Genomic DNA, 15,608 nt, shown 5'->3' with positions numbered 1-15,608 from the left:
CTGACACTCCAAAAGCTGCAATGCAAATATAATGAGACAGCAACCATCAATAGCCTGAGGGAAAGCTGCTATTTATTCATAACACCACAGGGCATAATTGGACATCATATCCACCAATTAGAGATTGTTTGTAAAAGCCCATGACAGATCCAATAAGTCCGTCGTTCTAATAATAAGTCAACCAATAATTTAGATGTCAATATGTGATGCCAACATCCTGAAAATTAAATGATATTGAAACTTGGACAACACAATCCCAAATAAATGTGTAAGCAGCTTTTTCCTAGAGGTTTTAATGGTGTCTGTTGATAAAGTCGAACAATTTCCAAGGTCCAAAATAAACTTTCATGCTTATTTACTGTCAACATAGAGCTTGCTACTGAACTGCAACTGAGCTGCCATGTCAACCAATCCATCATCAGTGCAACTAGGGAAACTCCAATTGCTTAGAAATACACAAAGTATAGTTGAAAGCTATACATTGAGTTGTGAATGCTCTGACAAACTACTGTTTCCAAGGTCAAGAATAAACTTTAATGTTTAACTTGGCAGTGACTTCAAACACTGTTAATTCAATAACTGATTAAATTGAAAATATGACCATTTATCCTACAGATTTGAAAGATTTCACTGACTATAATCTGTGACTTCTTCATTGCATTTATTCCAACTGGAAAGAGAGAGAGAGGCGAGCTAAAACTAAAAGAGACTCACATTAGCTCTAATGACCCCAACACAGCCTCATTTACTGTCTGAACAATATTCCTATCTTTATGATGTTTCATTTATGTCTGACTTAAGGACCACCGCTCAAACGTGGCAAGATAAAAACAGTCTCATCTTTAAATGTCACTTTAATGATAAAACACTGACTGGGAATTAAATAAATAGCCAGTGAGCATTTTTTGATCATATGTCATACCCAGAAGGGCTTCCTTCACTGGGCTCCCCTACTAAAAATGAAACCAATTTTAACGTCTCTTTGTTTCACTGAGTAAAAGAACGATAGGAGAATATATGTCAAAGAATATAGTGATCACAGGTTTCATTCTCGACTGTTGTCTCACTTCATACCTTTAGAGCGCCGTGCACATTTGAAGGTAAAGAATAAATTCCTTTAATACAGACTGCTTTTGTATTGCACGTTTTACTCTATAACACCCAACAGAGTCATACAGTTATGGTATGTAGTAGTTCTGTGAAATGTTCGTGGATGGATGGTATCCATGTGTATTCATGGATGAACTTACCAAACTCTCTAGGTACAGATATAGCGTAGACACAGGACTGTCCTGAAGTATAGTTTCTGGGGAAGTTTGGGGATAAAACAGTCCCCTCTGATCCTGTGGAACGACTTCCGCAGGGAGCTGGAGAGAGAGCACACAGGTGCACAGGTAAAAGACTCATAGAGAGGCATGTAATAACGCACAGACACATATAGAAAATGACACAGCGTTCAACTAAAATAACTTTAAGCTGTGTTCGAGGAGGTGATTTATTCTAGTATATGTTTTAGGGCGTGTTACCTTGGCAACTAGGCAATGCCCTGTTCCAGCCAGGTCTCCCATCATCTCCCATACTACAGGTGAGGGTAGAGTAGCCCTAAAGAAAAAAGAAAAACATGTGAATGCATCCCATCCATCCCTCCATCCATCCACCCAACTTACCAAACAACCAACAAAAACGAAAAAAAGAAAAACATGTGAATGCATCCCACCCACCCATCCATCCACCCACCCATCCATCCATCCATCCATCCATCCATCCACCCATCCATCCACCCATCCATCCATCCACTTTTTTGTACCTGTAAAACATATCCGGCCTCACAATAGAAGGTAACAGTAGAGCCAAGCTTATAATCGGATCCCAGCCTGGTCCCATTCAGAACAACACCTGGGTCGAAACATGATTCCCTCAGCTTGGCTGGACACAGAGACAGAGAACCAGAGAGTAAGTGGGAGAGAGGATGAGGCAAAGAAAAAGTGACAGGCACACATAAATAATGAGTCAAATTAATAATAACTAAGTCCCTTGCCATAATCGAATGAGGCGGGCATTTCCTTGGCTCTTTTTTTTTTTTACAGTCTGTTTGACTTAGCTGTCTCTGCCAAAGACAGAGCAAGAACCATAACATCATCCCTCAGCTTTTGAATGCTACATGAACCTTGTAAATTATGGCTTTGGCCCCCTTCCTAAAAGATTAGGCCACTCTGCATCAACTTAAGACATAAGTCCTGAGTCCACACGAAGCCAGTGTTGATTCTTTTGTGCAAGTGAGTCGAACTCACCCTCTGACAGACCGTTTCAACACTAATTCAGCAGGGACTTTATTGTGAAAGCACTCATTCCTTTTCATCTTAAAATCAACATTATGCATACTGTCATCAGTGTGGGAGACTTTATCACAAATGCATTTATATAATGTTTAGGGGTGATGCAGTCGTCTTCTTTGTTCAGTGTGAAAATTAAACACTTCCAAACACATTCTGGAGACATCCTGTTATCGCAGGAGACAACAATGAGTCGTTATGCAGAGAAAACCTTAAAGAGTAGTTTCCCAAGTTACCTTGGTTATGAGAAACAGATAAGACAGAAAACAGCCTCTAGCGCAATTACAACAAGCGGAGTAGATTAAAGTATTTGTCAAAAAATGACAGTGTGGCTATGAACACCTCCTTTTGGAATATTTGTCTCTTTTTTTTTTTTAATCTCTTTTCATCAGAAAAAGGCGCGTGTTGAGAATACTTCAAGGTGACATCTAGTTATGAACAATTAGATAATGAGTGCAGACAAAAAAATGGGATGCTACATTCGCTTGGGTAGTCATTATTATACTTCTGATCTTCCAACTCATCATACCAGAGTGATACTTGTTTGCTTTTAAGAAATCCCACTGCTGTAGGCATACTACTAATCTCCCCAAGCATGCAAAACATGTGGGTTTTTGCTGTACTAACTTTGAGTAATTAAGAGGCACAAACACTACACAGTAGACAAGGTTGGCGGTACTTCTAGCAGAATATTTTACCTTTGTATTCCAGGTGAAAGCCAGTGTAGGAAACAGACCCATCACTGCGGAATGCTAAATGCATGGTATTTGAACTGCTCTCTATCCGCTCTGGGAGTTTGCTGTCCTGGAAGCTACCAATCAGAGGACTGTTGCTATCCGGACCATCGTAGATATACAGGAAGTCGTAGTTTGGTTCAATATTGAAGCTAGAGATAGATGAAGAAAAAAATCACATTTGGACAAGAGGTAGGCAGACGGGGAGAACAGTGGCACAGAAAAGAGTCAACATAGAAATTTCCAGTCCAGCCCCAGGTTATTTACAGTACTTGTTTCTCCTTTTTTTTTTTCTTTCATACTAGTAAACATGAGCAGAAAGTTCCCGGGAGTGATGTCAGCTTGGCAGATTTTAAGAGCATTTTCAGAACACTGAATGGTAGCAGTTAAAATTTTAAATAGAAAAACAAGTGTGAAGGCACTGGAAACAGAATGAAGCCTCACAAGCACCTTTTCATCTGATATTGAGCTACAATTTTCTTTCACCAGCCAGAGGATGAATTCTAATGATTTTCATAATCTCATAACGTCCTTCTCCAGCACCAATCACAACTGCAACTGAGGATACTGTCTTTCTTAGCTGTAATAGCCCTTTCTGAAAAAGCAATAAATGTGTCTTCTGCAAACACACCCTGGGGAAATGAATATTTTATCGTAAAAAAAAGTCTAGTTTACTTTAATGGTTCATTAACGAAGCAGGTTACCTGATGAAGGCCAGTGACAAGACGTAGTCAGAGTTGACAGCAATGAGCCAATCACAGTCCTTGGAGTGAGGGTAGGGATGCGGGTAGTTAGGAGACAGTATGAATCCATTGGAGCCAGTTAGGTTTCCTCCACAAGGAGCTACGATGGGAACAATAGAAAAGTCTTAAAATGCCGTAAAATTTGAGTGTTCTCTAAAGCTCAACAGGATGAAAAAATAATCTTAATTCAGCAGTATGGAGAGAGGTGGGAAATTAAATATATGTATCCAGGAGCAAGTTCAGATCGCTAAACATTATCTTTTTTGCACAGTCCTCCTATAAGTCACTCACAGACGTGTCCTTGAGCGAGGTAGTGAGCCCTAAACCATTGCACTTTTGTATGCAGTACATCTATTGTATGTCCTTATAGATATATGGAAACTGGTCTTCTCACCTATGCAGACAGGCGGGCTGGGCTGCCAGTAGTATCTGTTATCCACTTGTATACAGGTGATTTTGTCGTCCCCCTGGAGCTCGTATCCTGGGTCACACTGAAAGGACACTGAATCCCCCGGCTCACGGCCATCTCCACTACGACTGCCGTTCATCGGTACACCCGGGTCCCTGCAGGCCGTCGCTACTGAGCCTGGACAGAGAGGGGACAGGGAGAAAGAGGAGAGGGTGGAGGAGAAAGAGGGGGGAGCAATTAGAAAAATCTGTGTCACAGTAACTTTTCACTTTCCTGCATTATGAAATATCCATTAAGATAATTCCTGGCTGGTTAACTGAGGTTTGGAAGTAGAGCAAATATGTAGCTTTGAATTCTCACTGTGAAATGTTGAAATTTAGATTTGTTGTTAAATGAAGATCTGCTAAAAATGTATATTCAGATACAGAGAGAAACTAACCTTATTAGTTAAAAAAATATTAACAACAACCGCAAGTAAACCTGTATCACAATTTATCTAATTTCAATAAGATTTTGTACATTAGTCCTTGACGTTGCTTACTAGAGAACTCAATAGCGAATCCCGACTTGCTGATGTAAAAATCCGTCTCAAACTGAACGGTGACGGTATTCAGTGTGGAGTGGATTCCCTCAGGGAGCAGAGACCCACTGAGCTCTGACAAAGACATTTCATTCTCAGGAGGTCCATCCCAAACCTTCAGCATGTCATGGCTGGCCTCCGTGTCAAAGGACAGGAACTGAAGACTGGAATGTGCATGAAAAAACATACAAAATATTATCAGCAGCGCAAACGTTATCTCGGCATTAAATTAAAAATATAATTAAGGTACAAAAACTACAAGTACTCATTATGCTGAATGGTCCAGTTCAGAATAATGTATATCATATCAACAAGGGAGACATTTTTGTTTAATTTTTTATCCATTATAATGCATTACAATTCATTTGTTGATTGTATTTTGTTTCATTAGCCTAAAGTCACCACTAACTACAGGTATCCAACAAATGTAGTGGACTAAAAAGTACATATTTCCCTTTTGTTGTAGAGTAGAGGTATAAAGTAGGACAAAATGGAAGTACTCAAGTAAAGCAAAAGTACTTCCTGCACAGCATTTGCATCATCATTTTCACACTTAATCACATATAAGTATATATAAACGCACATAACTACATATCCAGATTAGCTATTAACACTCAGAGGAAGTTATTCACACTGAATAATACTGATTTCGGCACTAAAATGAACAACTTCTGTTTTAACTCTACTCCCGCTTTTGGGTGGCTCACATTACCTCACAATGTTTCCTGAGTCCACCTCGATGCTCCAGGTGCAGCGCAGGTTATTATCGTAAGGAAAAGGGTATCCGGGCGAAAGAATCCTCCCTGAAGACTCGCCCTTAAAACGTCCACCACACTCCGCTACAAGAACCACGCACACACACGCACACACACACACACACACACACACACACACACACACACACACACACACACAGGTAAGACACATTTAACACTGTTAATATATTAAAACATTCAAATGCCACCATACTACATACCTCTACATCTGTCTGATTATCGCACGTGTGATGACACGTTACAAATACCATCAACTCCGGCAAACAAAGAGCCAGCTGATGAGCATTTATATGCGAATTTAAGCGTGCGAATGATGTATGACCAGTTATCTGTCCGTGGCAATTGTTTATCAAGGCAATCAGCTCCACTTGGTGCACCTCAGTAGCCACTGAGCAGCGATTAAACAATCACCACAGAGAGAAATGGATTAAGGGAGAAGCTAACTCTCTCTCTCCACGTCTTTCTCACTCAGGCAGAGGAAAGAAGAAGAAGAAGAAGAGACAAAGTGCTGATCCTGCATTCATCCCTAAAGAAAACCACCACACATTATATAACAGAAAATAATTCCCCCTTCTCTCTTTGTCTCTTCGGTTATATATTTTCACAATCTTCATCCACTCTCCGCTTCCCCTCCCTCCCCGTGTTCCTCCTCCCTCAGGCTCCCCTCCCTTCGTCGCTGGAATATATTATCTCGAGTAATAGGAGTAATATCAAGAGTTGGGACGGAGGAAAAAGAAAGGAGAAGAGGCAAAAGAGTGAGAAAAAGGAGAGAACCAAAGGGGGGTAAAGTAGGAAACAGTAATAATAAGAAGCAATATAATATTAAGACTGGAGGTTAGCTGAGGTCATCGTGTGTCACTGCTAAAATATAAAGTCAGAGAATATCAGCCAGTGGTTTTATGACTCTTTCATTATTGATAGTGAAAAAGGAGAAAGGCTTATTAAGCTGAATCCAAAATCAGAAAGTTCACAGGCAGCGTTGAAGGAAGAAAGGTCTTTAAAACAACGGGCGTGCTGTTACGCTTATAGCTCACATCTGGGGCACAGCTGCAGCAGTCTTTTTGTGTCATTCTGTACAGGCTTTGCATTTGTTTGGGTTTAATTAGAGAATGTAACCATTCGACCAAATTCCTCCTGAGAAGGACTGGGAATGTCTCCAAGTACTATTCAGAAAGCGTGTTTGTTGCGTTGAACGAGTACTCAGCTGAAATGAGTATTCAGTGCAGATAGTGTACTTTTCATAAGAAACATTATCGTCCGAGTATAAACTCAACCCGAACTCAATGCTGAGGCTGCTCTGTTACTAGTGTTCTATTAAATAATTAGGGCTGGGTATCGAACTTTGATACTTTTGTGGCACCAACTGAATTGCCACAATATTATGGAGTATCGAAAAATGTCTTGTCATTCCATACAAACTTTCAATTGCATCCACATCAGCATGCTTGTTGTGCCAAGATCGAATGCTGCTGGTGATTGGCTGTCTCGTAGCATGCAGGAAAAACACTGGACTACACCCAGAGACAGGACTCATCATGTGTATGTGTAATGTAATCTTTTGTTGAAACGGATTTCATATAAAATCGGTATATAAAAAGAAAATAGTTATCGGTGTGGTACTGGTATCGATTTTTTTTTTTTTTTAACAATACGAAGCCCTATAAATAATAAATATAACAACCACTGAGCAACCCATTTCAACCATTTTGATGGATTGTAGTGTCCTCGCTATCCCAACATTTTAGGCACTATACACCAACACACTGAGGAGTGTATGTTTATGTATTTGTGTGTGAGTTCTGCAGCCTTTATGTTGCATACCCAGTAAAAGACCATTATTGACTTGTTGACATCAATATTCAGAGCCGTGTTTTTTTTTTTTTTTTTCTCATCAGTTTGAGGCCCTGAAAAATGAATTAAAAAGGCAATAATTCTGTAATGGAACATTTGGAAATATGTCAAGTTGCTTCCCGGTAGGTTTTACTTTGATTTCATAGCGGTCTGTGGCAAAACCAAATCGATTATAATGTGTTTATGAAACAATTCTAACAAACAGGTTTGTCTCTTAGCTCTTTACAGAGATTAAAAATGACATAAAAACAAGCAGAGAAACACATTAAATAATAATTGGATATGTGTGTGTTTGAATATGTGGTTGGGCATGTTTGAGTAGAAGGCAGTAGAAAGCATTGGGGAATCACGAGGGCAGTCTCCAGGAAAAGAGAGTAAATCACGCACCGCTGGAAAGGAAATGGATCAATTGGGCAGAGGGAGTCCAGGTGGTAAACTGTCCTGAATAAATAGGCTTTTCATTGAGACCTTAAAACTACTGCAGTGTGTGATCTCATGAGAAAATCAAGGAGGCGATTCCGCAGGAAATTGGCCTCCACCTGCTTTCCTTTCAGATTATTGAATGAATGTCCTGTGAGCGGAGACTTTGCATAAAAGCAGCAAGCGATTCTGTACCAGATTGTGGAGCAAGACTTGGAGCAGATAATGCTTCCTGCTACTTAAAAGGTGTATGCGCACCAGCTGAGTCCTGCAAGAAAAAACACCCAAAAGAGAAGAAGGGTCTAATTATGTTGATATTTACTCACTGAATATATCCTGCTCTTTATTTGCACCGTTGTTAAATAAAGTCTGCAGAAGCTTTATGGCCGATGCATTCCACACAGGCCAAAATCCAACAAACCAGTGAAAACCAAAGCAACACTGAACCCTCCTCACCTTTACCTCGCAAGCTTATTAAAGACCGTTACTCGAGGTCCAACCGATAATTAAGTGTGCGCTACGTGCCTTTGTGTGACTGTATATATCTTTTCAAAGTGTAAACAGCTTTACATAGTAAGACATACCGATACAAGACGGCAGAGGGTTATCCCAGGCTCTCCTTTCGCCTGTCATACACTTCAAAGTGGAAGCCCCGTGCAGAGTGTATCCAGGCTCGCATCTGTACGTGATGCTGCTCCCAGAGAAATGGCCTTGGTCGTTGACCTTGAAGCCAAACTGAGGCACGCCAGGGTCCTCACAATGAGACAGCTCGAAACCTATAAAGAGGAAAAAAGGAGACAAAGATCTTTACTGTGTTTACTTTGTAAAACAGTCGCTAAGGAACATCTAACAGCCACTGGAGAAAACAGAATTAGTGTTGTTTAGCTGCACAGCAATATTCCCCTAATATCTGGCACACTCAAGTATTCTCTTTATGAGCTTGCTGAGATCACACGTCCTGTTAAGCTCTCATCCCGATTTAATATAAAAATAACAGGAAAAGATACATGAGACACAGCAATAATATGAGCGATACTGGAGCATGTATACACCTTATCCAATTTATGTTGTTTTTCACAGTCAGTCTAAGCTCAGGTTCCAAGGTAAAATTCTGAATATTCTGTTTATTCATGTGCACAATTTAGTAGAGCGGGATATGAAGAGGTGTATAAATAGCTTATCCTTATAAGACCTTAACCAGGATTTGATCTACGGTATTACCTGGAAGACGAGGTGCGCCCAGCTTTGATTTATCTCCTGGAAGACTGCAGTAGCTGCATGTCTAAATCCTTCAAAATGGCTATTTGCAAAGCAGTACTTTACAATTTGGCAATCTGAACACATCTGCCATCATCCTGACATCTAGTGTGAATGGTTGCCCATCTGAAATTGTTCTCTGTATGTTAGACATCATGCATTATTCACTGAACCACATCTCAGAGTTTTATTGAATTCAAGCCCTTATATCAATCTTAACTATAAACACAGTGAGGAATACGTTAGTTGTTTATTGCTACAAACAGAAAATGCTGCTGCAATCTCTCTCAGCAAATGTTTTTTTGTTTAAATGGCAAACTAACTTCAGTGTGCATCAGTATGAGGAAGCTGAGGTACAGAGGAGTGAGCGAGTAATGCTCCACTCTAATCACACACCCGAGACAATACACCTTTAAAATGCAATGCAAATGTCCCCGCATGACTCCATTTAAACAATTAGATTTTCTAATTTCAACTCGGCATCTAAGAGGGCACAGCAAAACGTGGGCGTGCTTTGGTGAACATCAGAGCGCACCTTTAACACCCGATCCTACGCTGAAATCAGAGCTCTCTGAAAGCAGTGTTAATCAAATGTGGCAAGCTTCTTGTGATCATCTCAGCGGTGGAATTTACAATCAGTGCTGTGGTGGTTACACAAATGAGAACCGTTTAGAGTTTAAATTGATTCGGCAAATATAAGTTACATTTGTCAGGAATCAGTGCAGCTGTCACCTGGCACTTAATTGCTGAATTGATGTGATACCGACTCACTTTATACTCTTGTGCCGTTATTGTCCATTCTAGATTTATCTTATTTAGCAGCATATGACTTAAAGTCATGTATAGTGCACTTGTAGCAGGTCCTGTTGTTGTCAGACTTGAGAAGTAATGAAATACATGTAACTGTATCCCACAGAAAAAAAGATGTAATTAGATTATGGATACATTCAGTAAAAAAGAGGGTTACTAACAGGATTACAATTTTAAAATAAAGAATGATATACTAGTCTGTAACCATGCACATGTGCACACATGACAACAGGGCATGAGTCTCACACAACATCACTCTCGAATGGAAACAAATACACAAGTGTGTCTTCTGTAAGAACACACACTCCTTATTAAGATTAAATCAAAGTAATCTTACTGATATTTCTTCTCTTTAGTCTTTATTTGCATATGTTTGGTGTTAAGGGAATTCAAAAGTAACCAAGAAAAGTAAGTAAGTAAGTAATCAAGTTACTTTACTTATATATTATGATATATGGATTATGCTACTGACACAATTTTTTAACAGGTAATTAGTAAATGTATCACAAAACACTTTTAAACTAACCCTCCAACCATGGTTATAAGTTAAGGGTTTTGAGAACACATGGTAATGTTATAACAGAACAGACCAACTAACCAATCCCAGCACGTGCTTTTGTTACAGTTCATGTCACCATTCTGTAAGATAGCTGTGTTGTGTATTCCACAGGGAGGTTCTGCAGGTTTCATATCTAAACTGATTTCTGGTGCATACATACGTTTTCCTTTCCGCAAAAGCTCGCTTGTATACACTGCAGTACATGCTAAGCCTGCATACATGCAAGCTGCAGTATATGCAGTGTGAACAGAGCAATTTTTTGTATACTTTAACATTTAATTTTAATGAAATCTCCCTAAGATAAATGTTTACACACCAGTATGTAGTTAAAGTTGTTTTTGCTATAGATTATTCTCTGTCAGAAAAGAACTCAACCACACACATTCAGGTTTTAGGTTGCATTGTGTCTATGTATCGGTTTATACTGCTTAGCAGTGTGCACTTACTCGAGTAGACCAGTTTGAATCCTTCCCCTGTACTTTCTGGATCACTGTAAAATTCCAGCCACAGATGGTTTGAAGTGGAGATCAGCGTCAGGCCCAACATAGACGATCCCGTGAATGCTCCGAGGACATGGGCTGTGTTGTCTTTACCGTCATAAATCTGTAACAACAACACAATGCACTTGAGATGTAAATACAACAGAAAGACCAACCAGTGATGGTCCAGTTTAGCTTTCAGTGGAATTAATGAAATCTTTTTTTTTTTTTTGTCATCACTGATCAGTTTGAGTGGGAGGAATCACCGGGTGTGTGTGAGTGTGTGCATGTGTGTGTTTACCTTGAGTATATCTCCTTGGGCAAGATGAAAGGTTCTAGCAGAGATGTTGATGCCTTTGCCAGCCTGCACCTAGAATAAACATGAAATCCATATTAGATATATAGACCACAAAGTATAAAACAACATGCACTCACAAAGGTTTTAAGACATTAAGTCATTAACTTTCATTAATTTGTGTTTATGATTTGTAACTTTTTTTTATTTGTGCCAGCATGAAATGTCAAGTCTCTATGAGCTTTTCTTAGGATGTACAGATTCGTTACCTGGATGCTGTAGATGCACTCGTGGTTGTTGTCATAGTTCATTGGATAGTTTGGGGAGAGAAGGATCCCTTCATTGTTTATAACTGAAGAACCACACTCCGCTGATGATACAGAAAGAAGAATAAAGCATGAATAAAGATCTGCATAGATGACTGGAATTTTTTCACATTTTTTAGACTATCGTGGTAAGAGCAAGATTTGTTTGCTCCTGCAGTATTAACGTTTTAGTCCACAGTTACTGAGAAACATATGCTGTCCTCAGAGTGAGACGATGATTGCTTTTTTCCCCGATAAATTGATGAATACTTTCGAAAGTGTGCTCATGTGTATGTGTGCGTGTAATTTAATAACCCTTTTAAACAGCTGTGGAGTCAGCCATCTACTTCCATTGAGGAGAATGGGCAGGTAGTAAAATTCAGAAACTAATTTACCTAAGGATACCTGCTCTCTGCACTTCTCACACGTGCCCCCTAACTACAGTATCCATGTCCCTTTCCTCTCTTACTCCCTCCCTTTCTCTGTGTCTCTGCCGGTGTAATAGTCATATTACAGCTGTCATATCGTCAATAAATCACGCTGCTACAGTTTCCATTTAGAAAATTACCTCTCCACCCTCTCCCTCTTTCCTCTTCAACTCCCTCGCTCGTGCTCTTTCTCGTTGTCTCCCTCTCTATGAATAGTGCCTCCTTTACCCTCCTCTACTTCAATCAACCTTCCTCTTCTGCTTCTCCTGAGTTTCCCGCTTCTCCTCCTCCATCTCCTCCTTTTTTGTCCTGTTACTCTTTTCCTTCCCGCTTCGGTGTTCTTTCCCTACGCAACAGTGCTAATTAGAAGGTAATGTCCAGAAATAATAATAGCAGAGAGGAAAAGACAAGCCAAAGGCACATCTGATTTTCTGAAAGAGCCAAGACAGCTCTTTGGTGCCTCTCCAACTCCCTTCAGGTCAGTACCTTATGAAAACAAATACGTTTGACTCGATAGAAAAAAGCATCACGTAAAAGACACAAACACACGCCACCATAGCAATACTTTAAACCTGCAAAGTACATCTCTTTGTCAATAAAAATCACCGAAATTCACACTTGCTTAGTGTATGTTATTAAAACAACCAAACAAATAAAAGTTTGCAACGCTGAGATATTAGAAAACAGCACATTGTGGGTGTTCTAATTGTCCCTTTTCTCTCCTTTTTACTGTGTCTCTATGATGTGCACCACATCATGCAGCAAAGCAACACAACACACAGGAACTAAATATAGCAAACCGCACTACACCATAGAACACGAGCACGCAACACCACTCCCACCTCTTTGCATTATCAGTCTTTGCACGCTGATGACAAAGAGCCAAAGATGTAAACACTGCTGAAAATAAGATCAACGGGTACAATGTTCTCAACAGCAATCTGAAACTATAAAGTTATAAACTGTATCTGCTCTTTTACTCAAACTGGATGGGTAATGTCTGTATTCAGAGCGTTGCTGAAAACAATCCTGTGAAGGAGTACAGAAATATTCAGTGTTGTCTGTGTACCTTTTATTATTGCCCTCTATTGATTCTACATCTGCAACCAAATCAAATCTCATTTTACACATTCCTTGCTTACAAAGAAGTTATGAGCACAGGGTATTGATCCTCATGAGTAAATTCATGTTGTGAATTAGACTTATTCCAAGCTATTGAGAGACAGTAGGAAAGCCTGTCTGGGGTGCCCAGGAAATAAAATGTAGGTGTCCTGGTCGAGGATAATGATTGGACTAATGTCATGATTGGGACTTTTGGTGCAGCTGTTTTTGTGGTTTTTGTACTTTTGTGTTTTCAGAGGTGCTCTGCAGAGGCTAGGCGTGGCTTCCTTGATGGCTGGAGCTGCCTCCTCTCTCAAACCTGCAGCACATTCGATCATCAGCTCCTGTCTCATGCTGCTCATCTAATCATCAGCTCCAGCTTAAATACTCTGGTCTGCTCTTCACCCGTTGCCGGATTGTTTAACTCTGTTAACTCTTTAATCTCTTGCTCTCTCTTGAGATCCCGCTGACCTAACCTTGTTTCTCCTCGACCTCATCTCCAAAAGCCACCCTGCCACCAGCCTCTACTACACCAAGGACCCTCGGTGTCTGCTACCTTTACCCTGCACTATAGTTGGTTTAATAAATTCCTTTAAACTTATCCCATTCTGGTTGTCCACTTTTAGGTCCTGCAGCAACCACCCACTAATCGTAACAACTAACACACCAACAGAGGAAGAAAAGGCAAACGGTGTTTGTGATGGTACATATTTAAAACGATGTGTCATGCCTTGTGCTCAGACAAAATCAAAGTTGATTGATAGTGTTTTTCCAGATGTCGAACTTTTGATATGAAGATTTGATATGTTTTGTAATTCGTATAGCATGAAGGAGTTTGCAAACTTTGATTTTATTATGCAACCCTGTGTTGTATAATGTTGCATAAATTCCCTTGTACCCAAACAATATATTTATATGTGCCTCGCAGGTGTTTTAAGTACAAATACACCACATGCCTCGTTTCTGTTCTGTAACTGAAAACATTTTTCTTCCTTTACATTTGTGTTGTGCAATGTCCTTCTCTATATTGTAAAAGCAAACAAAGTTGGCCTTGTGTGTCTGCTGGCTTTTGAACTGAAGCTACCCTTGATTATAAAAGGATAAGCACCGAGAGCTTTATATTTTTTACATTCCTTTTGGATCCAACAACGTGGGCAAATATCTGTGATTGCAAAGCGCCTCAACAAAAGCAAAGCAGTTCAATGTGTTGATGGTCACCGCAGGCCAGCGGTCTGTTACATAATTTATTATGTGTCTTTGTTCAGAAGATAACTGAGGAGGTAATGCAAGGTTTTTCACCTTTATGATACAATGGAAGACAGCCTAATCACTAATAAATTTCAGTAACTACTAGTAGGACATTTTATTAAGATTATACACAAACAGGTGCACTTTACACACAGTGTTATGTGAAGCACTTGTAATGACAATGCTGGCTGATGAAAAACTGATTCTAAATATCAAATGTCTTTAGAGCATTTCTTTTCAGCTTAACAACCACAAATCTCAACAAATTAACTCTCTTTTATTCTAAAATGGGACAGAATAGGACAGGACTAGATAATGTATTTTTTAAAAAGATCAGAAGTAATGTAGACACATACCAACACATCTTGGTAGTGGAGCGCTCCACATTCTCCGCCCTCCTCCCAGACAGACCAACTCTGGTGCCCCCTCTAGGCGATATCCCATATTGCAGGAAAAAGACAAAGTGTCTCCAACGCCAAAACTGTAGCCGTTTCTCCTGCCGAACCGAGGCATCCCAGGGTCCTCACAAGGCTCCAGCGTATATTCTGCGGGAAAATAAATTGAAACTGAAGATGCACATTCATGAATAAACATTAAAATACACTACAATGGCTAAGCACTCCTACATATGCCTGTTGTGTGCTACTGGCTAATAAGCTAGTGATGGACAATGTTAGTGAATCATAATATATTACAAATTGTGTCCTTTAGTGGTTTTCACTCAGATTTGCTGAGTGTTGCATAAGTGCCATAAGAGTAAGTGAGAGGTGATGAGATTAGAGTGCAAATTAGAGTGTCCTCTACTAATGGTGTTAAATCAACAAATCAATACCCATCACTTTAAAAGTCCAGGAAAAATGCACCCTATTATCTGAAATAAAACCAACAACATAACTGTTTAACACACAAACCCTGCATGGCCATGATCTATCTTGTGAACAAAAGATGTGAGTCGGAGTTGATTCCACTGCGTCCTGAATTGCACTCGCTGTTTTCGTGTTTAGCATGCTACAGCAGGAGATTTATTTTCAGCGGGCGAAGACTGATGACTGATGTGATGTGTATGTCAGAGTGTGCGGCAGGATGACACGGCCTGTTGAGCGTGCTGAGATTGGCAAGGCACATCTCTGGTGACACCTCCCATGTGTTACATTCTGAGTATCAGCTTATGCCATCTGGGACGCAGTAAAACGTCCCTCAATGTAGACTCGGATTCAAGTGCTCCTTTATTTAGAGGCAATTAGAGAGCAATGAAAGGGCAGTTAGCAAAGGATCTTTAT

General features: G+C 39.9%; 1 protein-coding gene across 1 annotated transcript in view; it reads right to left on the bottom strand.

The window, feature by feature from the left end:
- The window catches only part of LOC140993902 (CUB and sushi domain-containing protein 3-like), a 348,249-nt gene that overhangs the window by 58,709 nt on the left and 273,932 nt on the right, over positions 1–15,608 (bottom strand). Inside the window, exons 21-33 of the mRNA XM_073463463.1 lie at positions 14,685–14,873; positions 11,516–11,616; positions 11,253–11,321; positions 10,919–11,075; positions 8,431–8,622; positions 5,512–5,638; positions 4,761–4,963; positions 4,205–4,396; positions 3,772–3,910; positions 3,032–3,219; positions 1,808–1,926; positions 1,527–1,602; positions 1,251–1,367 (exon numbers count right to left, since the gene is read on the bottom strand). Of these exons, the coding sequence (XP_073319564.1) occupies positions 1,251–1,367; positions 1,527–1,602; positions 1,808–1,926; positions 3,032–3,219; positions 3,772–3,910; positions 4,205–4,396; positions 4,761–4,963; positions 5,512–5,638; positions 8,431–8,622; positions 10,919–11,075; positions 11,253–11,321; positions 11,516–11,616; positions 14,685–14,873 (1,869 nt within the window). The remainder of the gene's footprint in view (positions 1–1,250; positions 1,368–1,526; positions 1,603–1,807; positions 1,927–3,031; positions 3,220–3,771; positions 3,911–4,204; positions 4,397–4,760; positions 4,964–5,511; positions 5,639–8,430; positions 8,623–10,918; positions 11,076–11,252; positions 11,322–11,515; positions 11,617–14,684; positions 14,874–15,608) is intronic.

This window comes from Pagrus major, chromosome 3 (assembly GCF_040436345.1).
Source record: "Pagrus major chromosome 3, Pma_NU_1.0".
In the NCBI taxonomy this organism is placed as follows: Eukaryota; Metazoa; Chordata; class Actinopteri; order Spariformes; family Sparidae; genus Pagrus; species Pagrus major.
This window is presented reverse-complemented; position numbering and strand designations above follow the sequence as displayed.